This window comes from Daucus carota, chromosome 1 (genome assembly GCF_001625215.2).
Source record: "Daucus carota subsp. sativus chromosome 1, DH1 v3.0, whole genome shotgun sequence".
In the NCBI taxonomy this organism is placed as follows: domain Eukaryota; kingdom Viridiplantae; phylum Streptophyta; class Magnoliopsida; order Apiales; family Apiaceae; genus Daucus; species Daucus carota.
Genome location: NC_030381.2, coordinates 39,049,720 through 39,071,861, shown reverse-complemented (window position 1 = coordinate 39,071,861; position 22,142 = coordinate 39,049,720). Strand labels below are relative to the sequence as shown.

Genomic DNA, 22,142 nt, shown 5'->3' with positions numbered 1-22,142 from the left:
TTCTTGTCCATTAGAACAGCATTATGGCGCCTACTCTTCATCTTGAAGAACATCAATTAAGTATTCATTGTCTTTCTGATATCTGTATTGTGAGAACAAAGATTGCAATCTATAGAAAACATGCTTTGCATTTAAACCATATCAAACTTCTCATCATGTTCACCAAGAATATAACCTCATTAGACCTCTCATTTCACAGACATGTAGGAGAGAATGATGATTTGGTTCCCAGAATGAGGACATGAACATTGCATACATTATAGATTATGATATAATTCCCAACGTCACATTACATGAAAGCAGAATGTGTAGTAGGGCCCCGAAAAAACGATATAAATTGCAGTATTTTTGAGAAAATACGGAATGAAGTAATTGCAAATTTTCTCTAGAACAAACATAAAAACATTTATACCAGCGAAAACATGCTATTCACAGATTTATCACTAACGAATCGTGGTGCCAATACAGAAATTTAAACTGAAAAGAAAATGAAAGAACGTGGGATTAATTAATATAGAAATGAATTACAATTTGATCTAAATCATATTGCACTACCAAAATTTTTCTCACAGAATGAAGAAAGCAAGGCTGTACACATGCAACTGACTGCCAAATGACAATTTGATTTAGGTGAAATATGTAGCAAGACAACGACTGGGACCGTATGTTTAAGTGGGGGGTATGGTATGAAGCAATCTGTGCTGCTTCTTATTGGAGATTAAGAGCTAAAATGGATTGATGTGGTGATGAGAATTTCATAATGTACAGATTTGTTTGTGATAAATAATGTGATTTCAGGTATAGGCATCATAAGACTGCAGCATGACTGCTTGGGTAGAATAGGAGAGAACAGACGGAGGAAGGAGAAGAATACGAGTTCTGGAGCGCAGGACATGGATCGGGATTCACATTTTCTGAAGCACCCGACACATCTGAACATAGCCATGAAGCAGATGCATATGTAGTAGTGGTGAAGGAAATATTTGATAGACAAATTGACGTAAAAGGAGATTCAGGAATCCCAGAAAAATTGCCTGCGATGGTAACATTTTTGCCAACTATGTCTTTAAAGGTTATGCCTTTGACAACGGGAAGTGCATGAGGATCATAACTATCATCTGGGTGTGACTCGGACTGACCTGTTGCCAGGATAGCCGTCTTAACATCCTTGATTTTTGCGTCTGATATATATATGTCTTCTATAAAACCACCTCTACCAATTGATGTCTTGAATTCAATCCCAATAAACGAGTCATGTAGATCTAGCTTCTCTACCAGAACACTGGAGATGCCACCGGACATCTCGCTTCCAAAAGCCAAACCTGCGCCTGTAGTAGATTGAAGGCGAACGTCCCGAATGTGGACATCTGTGGTTGGTTTCCCAAGAGCAATTCCATATTCATCCCAGCCACTCTTTAGCACAATAGCGTCATAACTCACACTAATGTTGCTATTCTCAATGCATACATACTCTGAGGAATCTGCAAATTCACATATGACCTGGCTGAGAGTATGTTTGCATTATCTGTAACATAATTTACAGTAATATACTTTCTAGACATGTTTTCAAGTTCATAGAGTGAATAAGCATACCTGGCACTATTCCACTAGTGGAAGGTGATTCTGGTAATGCATAAGCTGTTACATTTTGAACCAAGACATTACTGCAACACAGATACATGTCATACAACATGAATTTAACGAATTCGCAACTGCAACACGTATCTGAAAGAGGTGACAAAATTACCTGCAATATACAGGATGTATGTTGTAGGACGGGGAGTTCAAGAATGTTAGATTTGAAACCACCACATCTTTGGAGCTTATGAATTCCACCAGGTGTGGTCGGCTATAATTTAAAGAATGGGAACTAAACTGCTCCCACCACACAGAACCCTGACCATCAATAGTTCCATTGTCACCTGAGTAATATATTTAAAGTGTACATATATAAAAACATATAGCAGATAACAACGCTCAAAAGAAATATACAATAAACTCTGAAAATGAAAGGATGGTCCTACCTGTAATTACAACATCAACTAGATTATTTCCGGTAATTAAGCTTCGATATCTACCACCTGAAAGTTCAATACCAAGTCCATACGATGGTAAGGCATCAACAACCTCCCAGTGGGCAATATCCTGCAACAGGAAAACATATTAGCAAATAATATATATTGGCAGATATATAAACAACTTCTATAATTTCCACATCCTTAAAAAGTGCAGACTAGTACAAACTATAACAGAGGAAAGGGAAAGGTGCAAACAAATAAGTAGTAAAGAGTAAGACTGCATCGTAACCTTAGAATGCAGAACGAGCTTGTAATTTGAATTATATGATATATTATACAATTTTCACAATTAATGAGTAGAATTTGTCACCTGTGATCCAAGAATAGTTGCTTCTTTTTCCAGGAAGAGAGTAAGGTGGCTTGTAAGGTTGAAACTTCCAGTAAGCCATTTACCGGATGGAACATAGAGTTGGGCACCACCTTTGTCTGCAAAGGACTTGAGATAGAAAATGGCATTTTGAAAGGCAATCGTGTTTAGTGTTTTCCCGTCACCAACTGCCCCAAATTCCAAGATAGATACACTGTGAGGCCTGGGTTTGAGAGGCCCATTAGATTTGCATTGTCCAATATTATCAGCCGCGCAATGTTGAACAACATGACTCAATGAAACAATTAATATGAGAGTTACCTGGAAAAACCGGATAAACAAAGAAAAATGATTAATAAAAATGTAAAACATTGTTCAACACCTGATGTTGTTTTTCTGGAATTATTTTAGAACATCTGAATCTGGCGTTTAGACAATTGCATTTAAATATTAGAAATGCAACACCACACAAACCAAATCCTATATATTACCAACAATATTGTCAAGGTCACTAATTAGTGGCTAACAAGTATGACAAAATAACAATACTAAAATGGTAACTGGGAATCATCAACCATGTGACCAACATAATGAAATAACGCTTTATAAAGTATATAAACTATTATGTAGTGAAAGTCCAGAGAAGGACAAGTTGTCTAAATAGACAACAATTGACTATAGAGCTTAACCTGCAGTTGCTAAAGAATAATAAATCAACCAAGTACTACAAATTTGTAAGACCTAAATTTGCTGTCATGATTGAATACAACCGGAAAAGGACAGATAATCATATTGAAACCAGATGTATTTTTACATATAGCAAAAAATAAGTCTAGAGAAAAGAAAAATTGTATCCTACAAGATGGATAAAAGCCAAAATCAAAAGCTAGACTCCTCAATTACTCATGTGGGTATAATAAATAGGAAAGCTAGTGTTATACTGACTGGCATATACAAGCAACCTAGAGAGGGATCCTAGGGATTTGATTCAAGGCCACAAATTAGACCCAAGAGTCCAATACCACAGAAATCAAAGCAGATTTGATTCCATTATTAGCAAAACATTATCAAAGTTCTAGGAAAAACCCAAAAATTTGTATACCAGTCCATTCAGGTTGTTTGGAATTTACACAATGTAGACAAGTAAACAAACACTAGAACAACAATTAACATCAAATCAACAGTCACAAACACCAGCATCCCTCCCAAATGATTCAAACACAAACACACACCTCATAACAAGACATTACAGAAAAATCAACAAAAATCACATAATATCCATAAAGAAACGATCTTTACTCAATGATCAACCACAATGAGAAAAATCCATCATCAATCAAGCAATTTAACAAACACCCATTATGCAGAATCGAAATGGGGATCAAGAAAATCAAGAATTAGACATGAATAGCAGATAAAAATGCAAACTTGATGATGAGAAAAACAAAGTTTGTGATAAAAATGCAAACTTGATGATAAAGAAACGTACTTACTAGCCTCTTCATGATTCTTTTATCTCCTCTCGCCATTTGCAGCCGAGGAGGAAGAAGAAGGAGAGAAATTGGTGCAGTGATGATGGAATTAAAGAGCAAAAATAACGGATGGTAAGAGAAAGCTACAGCTCAAAAAATAAAAAGAAAATAAAGAAAAAGACAGCTCTTCTTTCACTCTTGATGAGTACAATATTATTACTAGTACTAGTTGTTTGTTAATGTTCGCGATCCGCGGCGATTATTTATTTTTTGTTCATTATTTTTTCAAAAATAAAATTAATACTTAATATTTTAATTTCCACATATAAAATATGTCGAAAATCTTATGTTAATTTTGTAATATTTGAATTTATTTTTATTATATGTCAAAGACTTTAAAGTGAAATTATTCAAAAAACCTCAACATTATACGTTAAACTGAATAATATGTTAATAAAATTTTAAATTATACGTTAAACTGAATAAATAAGTCTAAATGACTAAATCTACGTATAATATAAATGTATCCGGTAGTTTATTTTCAACCGGATTTTGAAAAGTATTTTTCAATTTCTCAAAATATATATATATATATATATATATATAATTTATATGTAATTAATACATATATTTTATTTAAAATAAAATTTTAAATTATCAAAAATATGTTTGTGTTAATGTATATTTATCAAACAAGTCAGAAGACTTAAAATAGATCTGAATAATATATTTTAACTAAAATAATCGGAATTTATTCATAAATTAACTTGTTAACTTGAAATTGAGCGATCATTTAATATTTTTTGACTTAATCATATAAATTAGTTATATTTATTAACTTAAAATTGAAAATAATTTTTATATTCTTATATTTTTGTTGTAATAACATGAATCATTTACTTAGTTGTGTTGTGTGTATCATATAGAGATGGTAACTGATTTCGGAAATTGTGGAATTAGCCCATTGATCAGTGACTATTTTCAAACGGCCATTGCCGCCACAAGAAAGTAATTAAGAAAGTAATAAGGCCATTGCAGGCTTGCAGCTAGATATTCTGTCGTTCAGGTCTGAGTTCGACTCTGACTCACCCCCTCTGACTCACCCCGAAAATGTAGATCATATTTGTCAAAAAAAACCCTTAAGCAGGGAAACTAGTTAAGGATGGAATTTTGGAATCATGTGTATGCATGGACATCGAAGACTCGCATGTGGCTCGGCACAGCATGTGGGATCCATGCTCCAATGATACACTAGAATTGCCAGCGTGGACCCTTCTCTTGCCAGATCATCCTGGGCCCTTCGGGCCGTCATATTGGACCCACATTTGCTTTTCAAGCTTAACAAATTTTTATTTCATGTTATTATCTTTTATTTTATGTTGTTTTTTAATCGTTGTATTTTATGTTTCTCCAGGGAGGTTCTCTAGCCTTCCAAGTTCAACCTGGATACTTCCTTTCTAAATTGACAGTCTTCCATGTCATTAGAGGTGAGCAAAATCGAATCGAAACCGAAAAATCGAACCGAACCGTATAATTTTAGTTTGGTTCGGTTTTATTTTTCTGAAAAATTCGGTTAATTCGGTTTTTCAGTTTGAACCGAAAAGAATTTCGGTTCGGTTCGGTTTTTGAAATAGTAATTCGGTTGAAACCGAAATAACCGAAATATTTATTAAATATTAAATAAATATATTACATACTTATATATACTATACTATAATAAGCCAACATGGTTATAATTTGTAGTCCAAGGTTTTAGTTATATTTTTTGGTTTGGTACTCTCCTTTTGGTACTACAAGTCTACAAATGTGGAGTCTATTAGTATTATATTGTTAAACAGTTTCAAATCCTAAAAACACTCATAACAATCCATTGAGGCCGTTTGGGTTAGCTTAAAAGAAGTGACTTCTTGCTTATTGTAAAGAAGTGGAGTAGAAGTGAGAAGTAAATAAGTTAATAAAGTGTTTGGAAAAGAAGCAGAAGCTGTGAGAGAGAAGCTAGCATCTTCAGCTTCTTAAAAGTGCTTCTACTTCTTTACACAAACGGGTCAAGAGAAGCAGCAGCTTCTGCTTCTCTCAACCAAACAGGCCCATTATTCATATAATATTTCATTAAAAAAATATAATGATGTTATATATAAAATTATAAATATACAATTTTGAATATCTTCTTTTAACAAGAACCTTCATATAACTCTTTTTAAAACCTTCATATAACTCTTTTTAACTTTAACGTGTTCTATCTCAATATAAACACGAACCATTATATAACACTTTCCAACTCTAATCTTAAAAGTTATTTTTGTCAAAAAACCAAAATTACAAAATTATGTTTAAATTCGATTGATTTACTAAATCTTTCAAAGGTATTACATGATCGGCTATGTTTAGAAAATATTTGAATTTTCTGATTTATAAATCTACGTTACTAAATTCGGATTAAATGTACTAAAATCATGTGTGTGTGTGTTAGGGTTTGTCCATTTGCAAGTAATCGGGTGAAAATATAGTCAGTTGAATAATATAATTTAATTAAAATTCAATCCATTAATACTAATATACTAATAAAATGATGTCAAAATTTAAATTATAAATAATAAATTACGAATTATATATCCGCTCGTGCTTCGCACGGGTTAAAGGCTATTATATACTTATATATAATAAGCGTAAGGGAGATAATTTGGTCGCATGGTCCTCTGGTCCAAAAGCTTATCATCCGTTGGATCTTATATTGAATAAATAAGCACCGTTAGATTGGAACAAAATTAAATTCTGTTCAAGAAGGCAACTGATATCTACTTGCATGTTTATAATTCCTTTTCTGAATTCAAAACAAATTCTGTTTTTCACATGTATATGATTTTTTCTAATCCTAAATAAATATTTCCTACCAGTTTTATTCGTAGAATCATATAAATCTCACCGTCACAATTTTTTTATAATATATTTTAAAATTAATAAGCCGGATTTATGTGAGGAACAAATACAAAAACTTTTTCTTAATCCAAAATAGATTCTACTTTCTTATTGCATATTTATGATTCCTTTTCTTAATTCAAAACAAATTATGTTTATCAATTTTAATTTAAAACCATATAAATTTTTTGAAAAATATTTAAATCACATTATAATAATTTTAATATAAAATACATTTATTAATATAATCTAATAGGAGTTGGCATAACGTATTCCACTCAAAATATATTAAAATTTGATAGATAGAATTTAATACTTTGGCATGATACATACGAGAAAAGGAATTGCTTGATTAAAATAATTTATTTGAAACTATTAATGGCTGTGATGATGTATTTACCAAAGTTCTAACTTACAAACAAATCATAATTTCGAATTTTATTTTATTGAAAATTTTAATTTATTATTTATAAATTAAATTTTTTCACACCATTTAAAATATATTTAAAAAGTTTATAAATAATTAAAAAGCTCCCGTGCCTTGCACGGGCTATAAGCTAGTTATATACTTATATATAATAAGCGTAAGGGAGATAATTTGGTCGCATAGTCCTATGGTCCAAAAGCTTATCATCCGTTGGATCGTATATTGAACAAATAAGCACTGTTAGATTAGAACAAAATTAAATCATGTTCTATAAGGAATTATATACTTATATATAATAAGCGTAAGGGAGATAATTTGGTCGCATGGTCCTCTGGTCCAAAAGCTTATCATCCGTTGGATCTTATATTGAACAAATAAGCACCGTTAGATTGGAACAAAATTAAATTCTGTTCTAGAAGGCAACTGATATCTACTTGCATGTTTATAATTCCTTTTCTGAATCCAAAACAAATTCTGTCTTTCACATGTATATGATTTTTTTTAATCCTAAATAAATATTTCCTACCAGTTTTATTCGTAGAATCATATAAATCTCACCGTCACAATTTTTTTATAATATATTTTAAAATTAATAAGCCGGATTTATGTGCGGAACAGATACAAAAACTTTTTCTTAATCCAAAATAGATTCTACCTTCTTATTGCATATTTATGATTCCTTTTCTTAATTCAAAACAAATTATGTTTATCAATTTTAATTTAGAACCATATAAATTTTTTGAAAAATATTTAAATCACATTATAATAATTTTAATATAAAATAAATTTATTAATATAATCTAATAGGAGTTGGCATAACGTATTCCACTCAAAATATATTAAAATTTAATAGATAAAATTTACTCCCTCCGTCCCTTTGAGATGTATACATTTGTATTGGATACGGAGACTAAGAAAAGTGTATAAGGTAATGTAAAGTAATAAGAAAGAGAAAGAAAAGTAGATAAAGTGGCGGGACCTATTAATATTTAAGTGATAGATTGAGAAAAGTAGATGAAGTTAGTGGGTGGATGGGATTTTTATATTATAAAAGTTTACTATTTTGGGGAAGTTTTGAAGTGTATAGAATTGAATGGGATATCCCGAAAAGGAAAGTGTATAGAATTCAAAGGGACGGAGGGAGTAATACTTTGGCATGATACATACGAGAAAAGCAATTGCTTGATTAAAATAATTTATTTGAAACTATTAATGACTGTGATGATGTATTTACCAAAGTTCTAATTTACAAACAAATCATAATTTCGAATTTTATTTTATTGAAATATTTTATTTAAAAATTTTAATATAAATCAAATTTTTTCACACCACTTACAATATATTTAAAAAATTTATAAATAATTCAAAAGCTCCCGCGCCTTGCGCGGGCTATAAGCTAGTATATATAATAAGCATAAGGGAGATAATTTGGTCGCATGGTCTTATGGTCCAAAACCTTATCATCCGTTGGATCGTATATTGAACAAATAAGCACCGTTAGATTAGAACAAAATTAAATTCTGTTCTATAAGGAAACTGACATCTACCTGCATGTTTATAATTCCTTTTCTGAATTCAAAACAAATTATGTCTTTCATGTGTTTTTGGTTTTTTTTAATCCAAAAAAAATATTTCCTACAAATTTTAGTTATAGAATCGTATAAATTGCACCGTCACAAAATTAGATTTATCCATCGGATCGTATATTGAACAAATAAGCACCGTTAGATTAAAACAAAATTAACTTCCGTTCCATAAAACAACTGATATCTACTTGCATGTTTATAATTCTTTTTCTGAATCCAAAACAAATTCTATATTTCACCTATTTATGATTTATTTAAATCGAAATTAAATATTTTCTACCAATTTTATTTGTAGAATCATATAAATCACGCCGTCACAAAATTATTTTTATCTAATATATTATAAAATTAATAAGCCCGATTTATGTGAGGAACGAATGCAAAAACTTTTTCTTAATCCAAAACAAATTCTACCATCTTATTGCATGTTTATGATTCATCGTCTTAATTCAAAACAAATTGTGTTTACCAATTTTAATCTCGAACCATAAAAAATTTTTAAAAAAATATTTTAACCACATTATAATAATTCTAATATAAAATACATTTATAAATATAATCTAATAAGAGTTGGTGTCACATATTTTACTTAAAATAATTTAAAAATTGATAAGAATTTAATACTTTGACATGATACATACAATTTTAATTTATTATTTATAAATTAAATTTTTTCACACTATTTATAATATATTTAAAAAGTTTATAAATAATTAAAAAGATCCTGTGCCTTACGCGGGTTATAAGCTAGTTACGCGGGTTATAAGCTAGTTATATAATACATACAACACAGATAAGTAGATAACCTGGAATCTTAAGTTCAAATCACCTCCTGGCTGACACGATTACACGAAGCGGCGCGACACTCCTCTCAGGCTCTCACCGGGCTCTCCGATTATCAAACACGAATCACCTCCTCATCTTCTAATCTTTATCTCCAGCATCAGCAACACGATTACACGAGTCGTCATCTTCAATTCCAGGTTATATTCCTCATCTTTGGCGAGCTTCTATTTCTATAATTAGCTTACGATTTCAGCTAATATTTTACCTAATTTGGATTAAGATTTGAGATTATATGATTACCTCTTTAATGTTTTTCTTAATTTGATCTTTAGGTAGAGAATCTTAGATTTTGATTTCGAATCTAATATATTGGGTTTGATTTTTAGGTCGAGAATCATAGTGTTTTACTTGCTGATTGTTATTAATTTATTAATCTGAGTTCAAACAAGAAAAGATGCAGCCTGCAGGAATCAGTCATTCTGAATTTGTTTTGATGTAAACAATGCTGTGTTTACTTGGATGGAATGGAACGAGGGGAGAATGGAATGAAAAACTATATAGAATTTTTATGGAGAAAGAAGAAAGTATGAGTTAATAGTGACTAAATATGAATGAGTTCAATTTATTTGTGTTAAAGATTGTAAAGAAATATGATGTAGAGATGGAATGAGCATTCCTTCCAAAACATGTGGGATAGAATTCTAGTTAAAATAATATGAATGGAATGATTGAAGGAATGAAAATTGTATACATTTTTTTTTATCAACACTCTTTTTAAGTACAAAATTCATTCCATTCTCCCTCCATTCTATTCACTCCAAGTGAACACAACCTAAGTTTCCAGACTTTAATTTGCTGTTTTAAGTTGTGTAGGGAAGTTTGGTTGAATGACATTTTTAATTATTAATTGTAATGTACAAGGAAATAAGCAGGTTGTTTAAAAATTTCGGTTTTTTGAAACCAAAACCGAATCGAAATAATTCGGTCGGTTCGGTCCAGATTACTAATTCGGTTCGGTTCGGTTCGATTTAAAAAAAAGAGGCTAATTTGGTTTTCGATTATTTCGGTTCGGTTTTGAACCGAACTAAGCGAACCGAACCGAACCGACCGAATGCTCAGCCCTACATGTCACTTTACGGGGTGTGTTAATAGTATTTTAAATGTAAAAGAAGTGTAAAAGAAAAACGTAAGCATTTTATTTTTAGTTTTAATATCTTATAAATATTTGAAAAATAATATATGAGAAGTAGACTCGATGAGAATAAAGAATGCGATCACTATCATTACAATTCATATCACCAGAATATTTTAAAAAATATATTATTTTGATGTAAAATCATATCATCTAGATAATAAATTCCTACTCGTTTAACATTAAAAGAAATATATTAAAAGGCCAATAGTATATGGGCCGACTAATTTACTTATAACTGGTGTAGAGAGCCCAGCAAAATTCGAGCCCAGAAACAGCAAACAAGTAGTTATAGTTCTAGATTTCTTTTTAACTTTTCACATTCTCCCGTGACTTTTCTAATAACTTTTCATGAGTAAAATGTTTTTTTTTTTTGCCGGAAAATGAAGATTTTATTTCCTCAAATCATTACATAAAACATAATCAAATTCCGGGTGAACATTCTCCACCCTCCAACTACGATCAGCTGGTAAATAGCTGTATCTCGCTAAATAGTGAGCTACTCTATTTGCAGATCGTTTAACAAATCTTAACATCACGTTTTGACTGCTCATTCCTGCCAAGAGGTTTTTACACTTATCTACCATGCGGCCAACATAGGATAAACTTGTGTAAGAGCTACGTATCCACTGAACTAGTTCTAGGCTGTCAGCTTCAACGTCCACATTTGACAGCTTCCTGGTTTTTATCCAGCTAAGAGCTTCCCAAATTCCCATCGCTTCTGCCAAAACAGGAGATATAGATCCTTGGGCACACCTGGATTTTGCTTCTATAAGAGTACCATTATGATTTCTGGCAACGAAAGCATAGCTGTACCTGTTTGGATTTTCAAAGATTGCTGCATCGGAGTTAACCTTAATTCTATCAACTGTAGGGGCACACCATTGTTCTGAGCCATCGTCTCAAGTCATGTAACCCAATGAAATGTTGAAGGACCTGTCTTGAACAAATTTCCATTGATTAAGGACAGATAACGCCGCTGTTACAATACTTGAAACGTCCATACATTTTTGCTTCCAGACCACATCATTTCTGTTTTTCCAGAGCATCCAACTAATCATTGCTATGATCTCCACGTCCGATTTCCTTTTCTGATCAAAGATTGCTTGAAGCCATTCTTGAAAGGAACCAAAAGTGTCTAAAGTAGTCGAGAAATCTGTCAAATTCCAGCATTGAAGTGCAAAAGAACAAGTAAGCAAAGAGTGCACTGTGGTTTCAGGAAATGCGTTGCATGTGGGACACCAACTATCAACTGGGACTCTTTTGATACGCAGCATGTCTTTAGTTGGCAAACAGTTACTTGAAGCTCTCCATAAAAAGTTTTTCACTTTTGGTGGAATTTTTAAGTTCCACAAACTTCGCCAAAACCCTGAATTATTATCTCGATGAGCACCTTGCTTCAACTCCTGAAGGAAGAGATAACCTCCTTTAACTGTGTACATTCCGAATTTTGTCACGTCTCCAATACCAGTTGTCCACATTGTCATGTTCAAGAGGAATGCTGAGAATCATCTCTGCATCTCTTTGAGAGAATATGTCAGGAATCACTTCTTCATCCCATTTTCTTTCGCCATTAACCATTAGAGCTGCAACCTTTTGATTTACAATTGACTGACTCTGAGTATGGATGTATGGATCAGTTTCTGATGGTAACCAAGGAGAGTTTAAGATGCTTATAGTTTTACCAGATCCAACCCGACATGAGACTCCTTGTTTAATCATATCTTGTGCTGCCAGAATGCTACGCCATATGTAGCTGGGGTTGCTTCCGAGTTGGGTTTCCAGATAAGATCCATTTGGGAAATATCGAGCTTTGAAAACTTGGCTTACTAGTTTTTCTGGGAACTGAATGATTCTCCATGCCTGCTTTCCGAGAAGAGCTATATTAAAGTCCCTTACATTGCTAAATCCCATTCCTCCATTAGCTTTTCTCAAACACATTTTATCCCAAGAAAACCAGTGTATGCCTTTCTCTTTCTTGCCATCAGATTTCCACCAGTATTTGCTCATAGTTCGCTCTAAGTCTTTGCACGTTTCTACTGGCAAAAGGAAAACACTCATGGTATAATTCGGGAGAGTTTGACCAACAGATTTGATCAAAATTTCTTTCCCTCCTCTCGATATCTGTTTTTTGTCCCAACTATGGACTCTGTCCTGTAGTTTTTCTTTGACATACCCAAAAACTGCAGATTTGCTTCTTGTGATTAGACTTGGGAGACCAAGGTATGAGCTGTTTTCGTCCGCTTCGTTGAAATGGAGCTTGTTACATATTTCCAGCTTGAGATCAGAACCAGTGTTTCTACTGAAAAAGACCGATGACTTGTCAACATTGACCTTTTGTCCCGAAGCCTGGTCAAAGACTTGAAGCATTGTCATGACTTGGTTGGCGCTTTCAATACTAGCTTTGCAGAAAACATAACAGTCATCTGCGAAGAGAATATGATGAGTAAAATGTTTTTAGTTGAGTTTAAAATAAAAAGTATAATTTAAAATAACTTAATACTATACGCTAAAAGTAAATAATTTAAATTATAATTTATTTAGATGATTTAATATATAAATTATTGTAAATTATGTACAATAATTTAAATTACATGTATAACAACAAATTTGTTTTTTTTTAAAACACCCAACTAACATCTATTTTTATGCTGTTTTTTAATTTTACATTGCTAACTAACTTATTAAACAAATCAACTTATTATTATATAAAATTAAAAATCATTTCAAATCTGTCATTTGAAGTGTTGTCAGCCATCCTCCAAGTCCTCCGGCCACGGGAGGATCCTCCAAGTTTAGGCCAGGGTTGGCTCCAACCCGGTCCTCCCACTGATTTTGCCTGCTAATTGTCCATGAATTTTGATTTTCAAGAGTTAAAAACTTGTGCTAGATTCTTAATTTTCTCTATCAACCATACGACTACTACTCTTGTACCTTGTGAATGCATGTGTATATTTCTGTTATGTAATAAAATAGGTAGAAAGGAAATTGAGAGGAACCCGATAACAGAGAAAAAAAAATAGATATTATTATCTTATTTATATCATCTCTTTTACAAGCTTAGTGACTTTTTACAGGCTATCAAGTGAAAAGTCAAAAATCTTATCGTGAGGAAAAATCAAGAGCCAAAAGTCGTCTAAGAACCAAAAATTATCGACCTTCACATTTCAAAACAATTATTTCATATTTTTTTCATTTATAAAAAAGCACACCTTTCTTATCACTTCAATAATTATGTTCTAGAACTCGTTTTAGTATAAAAAAATATATGATTGAAAATAAATTATGTGTAGTGCATAAAAGAATATATGACTGGAATAAACTGTGACTAGTTTAGATATATAGAAAAGGTCTTGAGTAATTTTTCTATTTAAAATCTAACTACAAATATTTTTTTGTCGAAAATATGATGGAAGCCATGCGGCCACGACAAGAGAGAGGCTAGAGAGAATTAGGGTTAAGGGAGGGATGTTCTCTGCTAAAATTAATAACATATTTTAATTAAAATAATCAGAGTTTATTCGTAAATTAACTTGAAATCGAGTGATCAATTAATATTTTTTGACTTTAATCATATAAGAAATTAATATTTTTTGACTTTAATCATATAAAAATTTGGTTTATACCAACTATTCTACTGCTACGTGCAGAACAAAACGATTAAATACCCTGCAACATTTTGTAAAAAAAAACCTACAACATTCTTCACCTCCAAAACATCATGCATGTTAACATCAGACGGATGTTTTCGACGCTTGCTGATCCATTAAAGACTTAAAGTGCATAATATCTTGTCATAGCACAACTAATAATTTCGTGGGTCAGACAAAGAAACGATACTTCAAATAGAAAATAATTGATGATATATTGGTTATATCAAAAGTATCCATGCCGAGTGCAAACAAGTGGAGGAGAAATATCGATGTATTATTAATTTTTTTTTCAGAAACAGGGCGAGCTTGAAGGAGTATTGAACCCATTTTCATCTCTCAAATATTAAATCAAATTCGAATGTGATAAAAAGCAAAAAAAAAAAAAATCTACTTTCAAGAAAAGAGAAAAGAATGACCATATTTTGGATTTTTGGAAGGGGGATTTAGCAACATCGAGTGGTGTGCTAGAGATATAAAGTGGGTCAACAACAGTATGGGCTTTTAACAGTATTATAATGTTATTGGACAGCCCAACAAAATTGGAGCCAATCCACCGGAAACTAAACACACTTCCCGGTACTCATTTTTGGCAATTCCTGGCGGCTTTGAGGTACGCTACCTTACTTTCTAGATCTTTCCATTTTCTCGCATTTGATCGTTCGTACAAATTTGATTTTGATCTTTTTGAGTGTGAGTGCAGGAGTTGAAGTCTCGCAACATGTCGATTTCTGTAGCGTATCGGCGATTAACTAGCTGCGGATCCACGTCGTCTGGTCTTGCAAACGCCAGTACTCTCAGATTTTTCTCTTCTTTTCGAGAGGAACGAGATACTTTTGGTCCAATTCAAGTTCCTTCTGACAAGTCTCTCTCTCTCTCTCTCTCTCTCTCTCTCTCTCTCTCTCTCTCTCTCTCTCTCTCTCTCTCTCTCTCTCTCTCTCTCTCTCTCTCTCTCTCTCCCTCCCTCCCTCTCTCTCTCCCTCTCCCTCTCCCTCTCTCTCTCTCTTCCTCTCCCTCTCCCTACTCTCTCTGTTTGTGTGTGTGTATTTTTTGCTGTTAATTGTTTTGTTTAATTTTTGTTGCTAATTTAATTGGAATGCTCGTCTGTTTAGAGAAGTTGATCTTATTTTTTTTATAAAATTAATAAAATGCATATATAAGTTGATTTACAGGAGGGGCACACATGTCGAGAGCATAACTACTTCATGCTACATTTAGGAGTGTAGGCAACTGTTTTTGCTTTTTGAATTGTTTTGGTTGTATTATTAAGTTACTAGACGAACAATTCTAAGATGTTTAGATGTAGCCAGATTGTTGCCTAAGCCGGCTTCGTTGTTTAAGTGTTTAACCCCTTGTGAAAATGTTCGAAAATAGCCAAGCAAAGACACAAGATCAGTACAAGTTGTTATGTATCCCTCTGGTAGACAGCATGGATATACGCCTTAACAATATATTTCTTTGTCATCTACAGAATCATGTAATATAACTTTTCTGTAAATGACAAAGTCATTTACTATATAAAGTTTTATATTATTATGATCCACTTAATTATGAATTTATGGGAATGTGGCAGTATTTGAGTTCAGAATTCCTAGTTCTTTTTATTACAGTACATTAGTGTAGTGATATTCCGAATCTTCATTTGATGCACGATTTATGCTAATGCCGTTACTGCCATTTTGCAGGTTATGGGGTGCCCAAACCCAAAGATCACTACAAAATTTTGAAATTGGTGGTGAGCGTGAGAGAATGCCCGAGCCCATTGTTCGTGCTTTTGGCATCCTTAAAAAATGTGCTGCCAAGGTGCCTTGCCAGTGCATTCATATTATAATCTATATTAGTTTTTGTTTTGATATTGTCCTATTATAGGGCAGCTACTACCGATTAAAGTGTAGAGATTGATTTACTAATATATCAACTACTTCAATACTTATGTCACTTTCCTAGATGTATGTGATACATTTTAATTTTGTTAATGAACAGGCATGCATCAAAATGTTTTCAAGTCTTTTTTAGCTGATGCGTGTTATTGGCTAATATGGGACATGCTTATATTGTAGGTTAACATTGAGTATGGGCTTGACCCATCCATAGGTAAAGCAATAATGCAAGCTGCTCAGGAAGTGGCTGAAGGGAAATTGAATGATCACTTCCCCCTGGTGATATGGCAGACTGGCAGCGGAACTCAAAGCAACATGAACGCCAATGAGGTGCTTTAGAAGTTACTTGTTATAATATGTTAATACCTTCACTTTGACCCCCCCCGTGCAATTCCATATTCTGTAATATGTGGTGTGTTTTCATAACCCTTTAGTATAATATTAGTTCTTCTCATAAAACTTCTCAGGTAATTGCAAATAGAGCTGCAGAAATTCTTGGTCACCAAAGAGGTGAAAAGTTTGTGCACCCAAATGATCATGTGAACAGATCCCAATCTTCTAATGATACATTTCCAACTGTAAGCCTTAATAAAAAGTGTCATTATATTAGGTCGTCATTTTGAAATTTTGATTATCAACTTCCTGTCAGTTATAACTTATATGGGTTCTGTCGTCCTTTATTAGGTAATGCACATTGCAGCTGCAATGGAAATCAATTCACGATTTATACCGAAGTTGAAACAGTTGCATACTACTCTAAACTCGAAGGTTTGGTGTTGTACTCTAGCTCATGTTAACTTGAGTTATTAGTCGCAGCTAATGGCTAATCTTCATGCTGTTAATGAGTTCTATAATTCAACTAATTCTAACACTTTCCACCTTACTGTTAATGTAAAGTCATTAAACTTGTAATTTTATATGCCAACACACACAACTGTGTAGGGTTATTTTTGTGTGTGTATGTGCGTGGATATATTCTGTGTTCAAAATTTAATAAAAGCAATAGTATACTTGTATCATAAACTTCAAATTAATCATGTTACTCAGAAATAGAGCTTGGGAATGCTGCCCCATATAATATAAGAATGATATTTTGCTCCGAAGTCAGGTGGCCAAGCCACTATATCGTACCGGTTCAGGGTTTAAAAGTTAACTAGTAGTCTATTCTTGAAACCGTGCTCTGTTGCTTAGTTTTATGGTTAGAATATCTTGAGTTTTGTTGTGGCTAGCTTGTAGACTTCCACCAAGCTCTTAAGCATATATATATTTTGACAGGTTGTGTTCCCTTCATCATGTGCGGTAATCTATTATATGAAGACATATCAATTACCAAACTGTTATATTTTAGTTTTTTTTAATTGTTTTTTCAAATCAATTGGTTCTCGTAACATATTTCCAACATCATATATGCTTTTACTAAGTTGTGGTTACTTATAAACATAAAGGAGTTGCCATCTTTCTAATACTATTTTGTTTTGTTGCTTGCCAGTCGGTTGAGTTTAAAGATATTGTTAAGATAGGACGAACTCACACACAAGATGCAACACCTTTGACACTAGGGCAAGAGTTCAGTGGTTATACAACCCAAGTAAGCTCATCGTACTGCTATCATAATGATAAGTTGTTTTTGGTTAATACCTATAAAAAGTATGTGGATGAACATGTGAATAACTATGCTTACAGGTGAAGTATGGAATTGATAGAGTGATGTGCACTCTCCCTCGCATGTATCAGGTATGTTTAAACAAAAAAATGATTCCTAAAACTTCCCTTCTTCCCCATATTGTTTCTCCTTTTTGTATAGGTCTAACCGGTTAAATCCTGCTTGTAGCTTGCACAGGGCGGCACTGCTGTGGGAACTGGATTGAACACAAAGAAAGGGTACTCCTTTCTATTTGTCTAATATGAAGTAAATTGCCTATATACAACTTTATTTTCCTTACTTTACTTTTCTTAGGTCCATTTATTAAATAATTTTCTTGTTTAGGTTTGATGTTAAAATTGCTGCAGCAGTAGCTGAGGAGACTAAGCTACCATTCATAACAGCGGAAAACAAGTTTGAAGCGCTGGTAGCTTTTTTAATTTTATATAATTTGGTTTCTTTTGATTACAAAGCTTCTCAAAGAGATCTTTGCTTACTCTGACAATTAAATGTACTGCTTTTTGTGCAAATTTATATGGTTGTCTGTTTCTCTTAGGCTGCTCATGACGCTTTTGTTGAAACTAGTGGGGCTTTAAATACAGTTGCTGCATCTCTTATGAAGATTGGAAATGACATACGGCTATTGGGAAGGTATATGTGGAACAATTTGCTGTTGCGGTATTTTTGTACTCTCCTTTGTCCTAGATGCTAATATATGTTCACTTTCCAGTGGGCCACGGTGCGGTCTTGGTGAACTTATACTACCTGAGAATGAACCAGGCAGCAGTATTATGCCTGTAAATTCTTGCTGTCATTTCAGCTCTTTAAATTGCCAAAAGTTATTCTTCTTTTAAAATCTTGTTCTCAAGAGCTTATTCCATTTCAGGGGAAGGTAAATCCTACTCAATGCGAGGCTCTCACGATGGTCTGTGCTCAGGTAAGATTCAGTCCATTATAATTTAGTCATAATTGAATCATATAAACCACATCAGAATCATATACAGGAAAGAATCGAAACTATATGGAAACCGTATGTGAATCCTGTAACTTATCCTGGCTCAATAAATGCCCTTTTCTGAAGTCATTTAATTGGCTTAATAATTTGACTGGCAGGTCATGGGAAATCACGTGGGAATTACTGTGGGTGGTGCAAATGGACATTTTGAGCTCAATGTTTACAAGCCAATGATCGCTAGTAGTCTCCTACATGTAAGTTGCTGGACATTATGTTTAAATAATGAAAGTGCTCTTTTCTTTTCTTTATATGCGTCTCCATTTATATATGTACCTAGAAGGGCTGTGATTCAGCCCCTTGAGTATATCCTTTCACTAAATGCTGGCATAGTCGTGTCAGGAGGGCTTATATTGGGAAAAGCGTCTAACTATTGGTTCAGGTGGGCCACCTAGTTGCTAGGAGTGGAGTTAATTATACCCAATTTTCTGCAGTAACATTAGGTGTTTCCCCCAAAAGGTTGGGGAAAATATGGATGCAGGAAAAAATCAAGCAAAAATTGGTTTAGTTGGGAAAAATTTTGGCCTAGGCCTACGCGGAAGTGGTAATAATATAATTTCCAAATAAATAATAATATCGAAAAGCATTCGATTAGTATCTTAACTAATCCTGTTATTGCCAGTTAATCACAAGAAGGTACCCTCACATCCCAGATCTTCCTAGGGATTTCTTAGGAATCTGGTAATGATATACAAACCTTTACTGGATCACTTTGAGACCAGATTTGAACTTTAAACTACAGAGGTGCTTGATGCAAGGGTGGCAATTTCGGTTAAGGGGTCCGGTTGTCTTACCTGATCCAGTTTTTGGGTCAACCTGAACCTGAAAGGGTTGGAAAATTCAGCCCGAGCCCGAGCCCGACATGTTTCAGTACCCGATCAATCCGAAAATGGCCTGAATTGACCTGAAATTTAATTAAAATTATTCTTTTTATTATATAAAATTATATTTTATTATAATATTTTTAAAAAATATAAATAATAATTTAAGTGGATAAAGATGTTTAAATAATATATAAATATATGACAAATGTATGTAATTGTCTAATAATAATTTATATTATATATAAAAATATTCCGGGTCAGCCCGGTATATAAAAATATTCTGGGCCGGGGTCGGGTATACCCAAGTAATTCGGGTAAAAAATTACCCAACCCGACCCCAACCTGAAATATAAAAACTTCGAGTCGAGTTCGTGTCGGGTTTTAGGTCGTGTCAAATTTTGACACCCCTAGCTTGATGTGTCATATAAACCTTTCTTGTAGTTTATCACTTTATCCTCTGGTTTCTTCTCCTGCGATGAATACCTGCCAGATCGAAGGGGAACCATCCATAAGTTTCAAGGGTGACTGTTAGGGTTGCCTTATCCTATAGGTTTTGGAGCTGATGTTTGTTATTGCATTAATATCAGACAGAGGCGTGTCCAACTTAAATTGTAGTCTGTCGTATAATAGATACGTGAAGTAATGTTGCAAAAAGAGTGGCTGGTGTTTCAAGAATATCACATAATTTTGTGGATATTATTACTTGCATTTTTTTGTTTTGTGTTGTGTGGAGTGTTGCCCAGCAGACACTTTGGTATCGATGCCATTCCTAATAACCATGTTATAGACTTCTTTCAATATTCTCTATTTATATGAAAATTTTCAGATGAAATAGAATCCTCATTTGAGCTTGCAGAAAATGTTGCTTTTATCTTATCTTATGGTTTTGAACATTGATCAGTCCGTGAGATTGCTAGCAGATGCTTCTGCTTCTTTTGAAAAGAATTGTGTGAGGGGAATTGAGGCCAACAGGGGAAGAATCTCAAAATTGCTACACGAGGTAGACTGATGCGGAAAAGAAAACATATATATTTTACAATATATTGCTTGATGCATAATTTGTTAGTTCCTTTCTATTCTATAATTAAGAAATTATCCTTTTCTTGCAGTCACTCATGCTCGTCACCTCCTTGAACCCTGTAAGTTTTTGCTGTTGATTTTATATTTTCAAAATTCCTGGTTGCTTTCTGTATTGTTAATGTATATATGCCATCTTTTTTAGAAAATTGGCTATGACAATGCCGCAGCAGTTGCAAAGAAAGCTCACAAGGAGGGAACTACTTTAAAGGTCACATTCACATTTATATTCATTTCTGATTATACATATCACAAACTTGCATGTTTAAGCCTTTCAGCAAAAATGTATCCTTAAAATGAAGTGTTTTGGCATCTAATCTGGTAGTTCCTACTGCAGGAAGCTGCTTTAAACTTAAAAGTGCTCACCAGTGAGGAGTTTGACGAACTTGTAGTGCCTGAAAAAATGATTGGTCCCTCAGATTGATTCATAGTGAGTGTAAAAGTTTCAAGAATTCGCACCCACAACACAGCATAGAAATAAAATCCAAAATGTGATTATCCTTTACTGGAACAATATTATTCTTGAGGTTCTCTCCTGTGTAGAATTCATTTTTGTTTTTTCTGGAGATTCCAGATGTGACACTTGAAATGGGGGAACCTCCGCATTTTTTTGCGTAATGCAACATAACAGTTTACGGATAAACGCAGTTTATAGAGAATGATTAACGGATGATCAAACCAAGTTTTTTTTGCTAATTTTACTTTTGGTCACATCTGGTCTTAACATACAGTTTACATGTACCATGCTATGCATATACCCATGTCTTTCATTATAGTAATATAACAACCAGAAAAGCACCGCGTGTCTAATCAGTCAAATTTCTTGGACATTGCTGGTGGTCGGACAGTGGACTGCAGACTCCGAAAATAATAGAGCATATTGATTACCAAAGTGGATGCTAGTTATTTATATAGTAATATCTAGGTTTATATATTTGTAGACAGAATGATTAAAGTTTTGCTGTTGAATAGATAATGTTGTAGCTCACATTATTTGTTGTATGGATGCATCTGATCTAGCTCAGCAACTAGGATGCTGTCATCTAATGATCTGCTCTTAGACAAGTCATGTCGCTGTATTGTATAGAACACCCGTATTTAGCATCTGATTCTGCTTGAATACCATCACTGTCATCACATTATCAGCGCCTAGACAAGTTATGTCGCTGTATCGTAGCTTTTATAATATGAAGATTGATTAGTCGTTAGCCTCCAGTCCCATTGACATAAAATAATTTGTTTAGTGATAACAACAAAGATAAGAAAGTTAGTTGCTTTTTATATATCGAATTT

At 33.3% G+C, this 22,142-nt stretch overlaps 3 protein-coding genes and 1 long non-coding RNA gene across 4 annotated transcripts; 2 read left to right on the top strand and 2 right to left on the bottom strand.

Annotated features, from left to right (window-relative positions):
• Positions 1-471: 471 nt before the first annotated feature.
• LOC108212924 (probable polygalacturonase) lies at positions 472-4,033 on the bottom strand. Its single transcript, XM_017384639.2, has 6 exons — positions 3,879-4,033; positions 2,389-2,706; positions 2,025-2,145; positions 1,748-1,922; positions 1,594-1,664; positions 472-1,481 (listed from the first exon to the last, which is right to left on the bottom strand). The coding sequence occupies exons 1-6, from the start codon at positions 3,912-3,914 to the stop codon at positions 808-810; spliced, it is 1,395 nt and encodes a 464-aa protein (XP_017240128.1). The 5' UTR covers positions 3,915-4,033; the 3' UTR covers positions 472-807.
• Positions 4,034-9,538: 5,505 nt separating this feature from the next.
• On the top strand, positions 9,539-10,632 carry LOC135148369 (uncharacterized). The gene is made up of 2 exons (XR_010286506.1): positions 9,539-9,769; positions 9,959-10,632. It is a non-coding gene; the product is annotated as an uncharacterized LOC135148369 (long non-coding RNA).
• Positions 10,633-11,156: 524 nt separating this feature from the next.
• Positions 11,157-12,041, bottom strand: LOC135150218 (uncharacterized). Its single transcript, XM_064086359.1, has 2 exons — positions 11,701-12,041; positions 11,157-11,580 (listed from the first exon to the last, which is right to left on the bottom strand). Exons 1-2 carry the CDS (start codon positions 12,039-12,041, stop codon positions 11,157-11,159), a joined length of 765 nt encoding a protein of 254 aa, XP_063942429.1.
• Positions 12,042-14,889: 2,848 nt separating this feature from the next.
• On the top strand, positions 14,890-21,558 carry LOC108204633 (fumarate hydratase 1, mitochondrial). The gene is made up of 18 exons (XM_017374171.2): positions 14,890-15,027; positions 15,118-15,278; positions 16,100-16,217; positions 16,475-16,624; positions 16,762-16,872; positions 16,979-17,062; positions 17,784-17,882; positions 17,978-18,028; positions 18,126-18,175; positions 18,282-18,363; positions 18,493-18,587; positions 18,667-18,733; positions 18,823-18,873; positions 19,050-19,145; positions 20,674-20,772; positions 20,882-20,911; positions 20,995-21,060; positions 21,187-21,558. Exons 2-18 carry the CDS (start codon positions 15,136-15,138, stop codon positions 21,271-21,273), a joined length of 1,479 nt encoding a protein of 492 aa, XP_017229660.1. The 5' UTR covers positions 14,890-15,027; positions 15,118-15,135; the 3' UTR covers positions 21,274-21,558.
• The last annotated feature ends 584 nt before the right edge of the window (positions 21,559-22,142 follow it).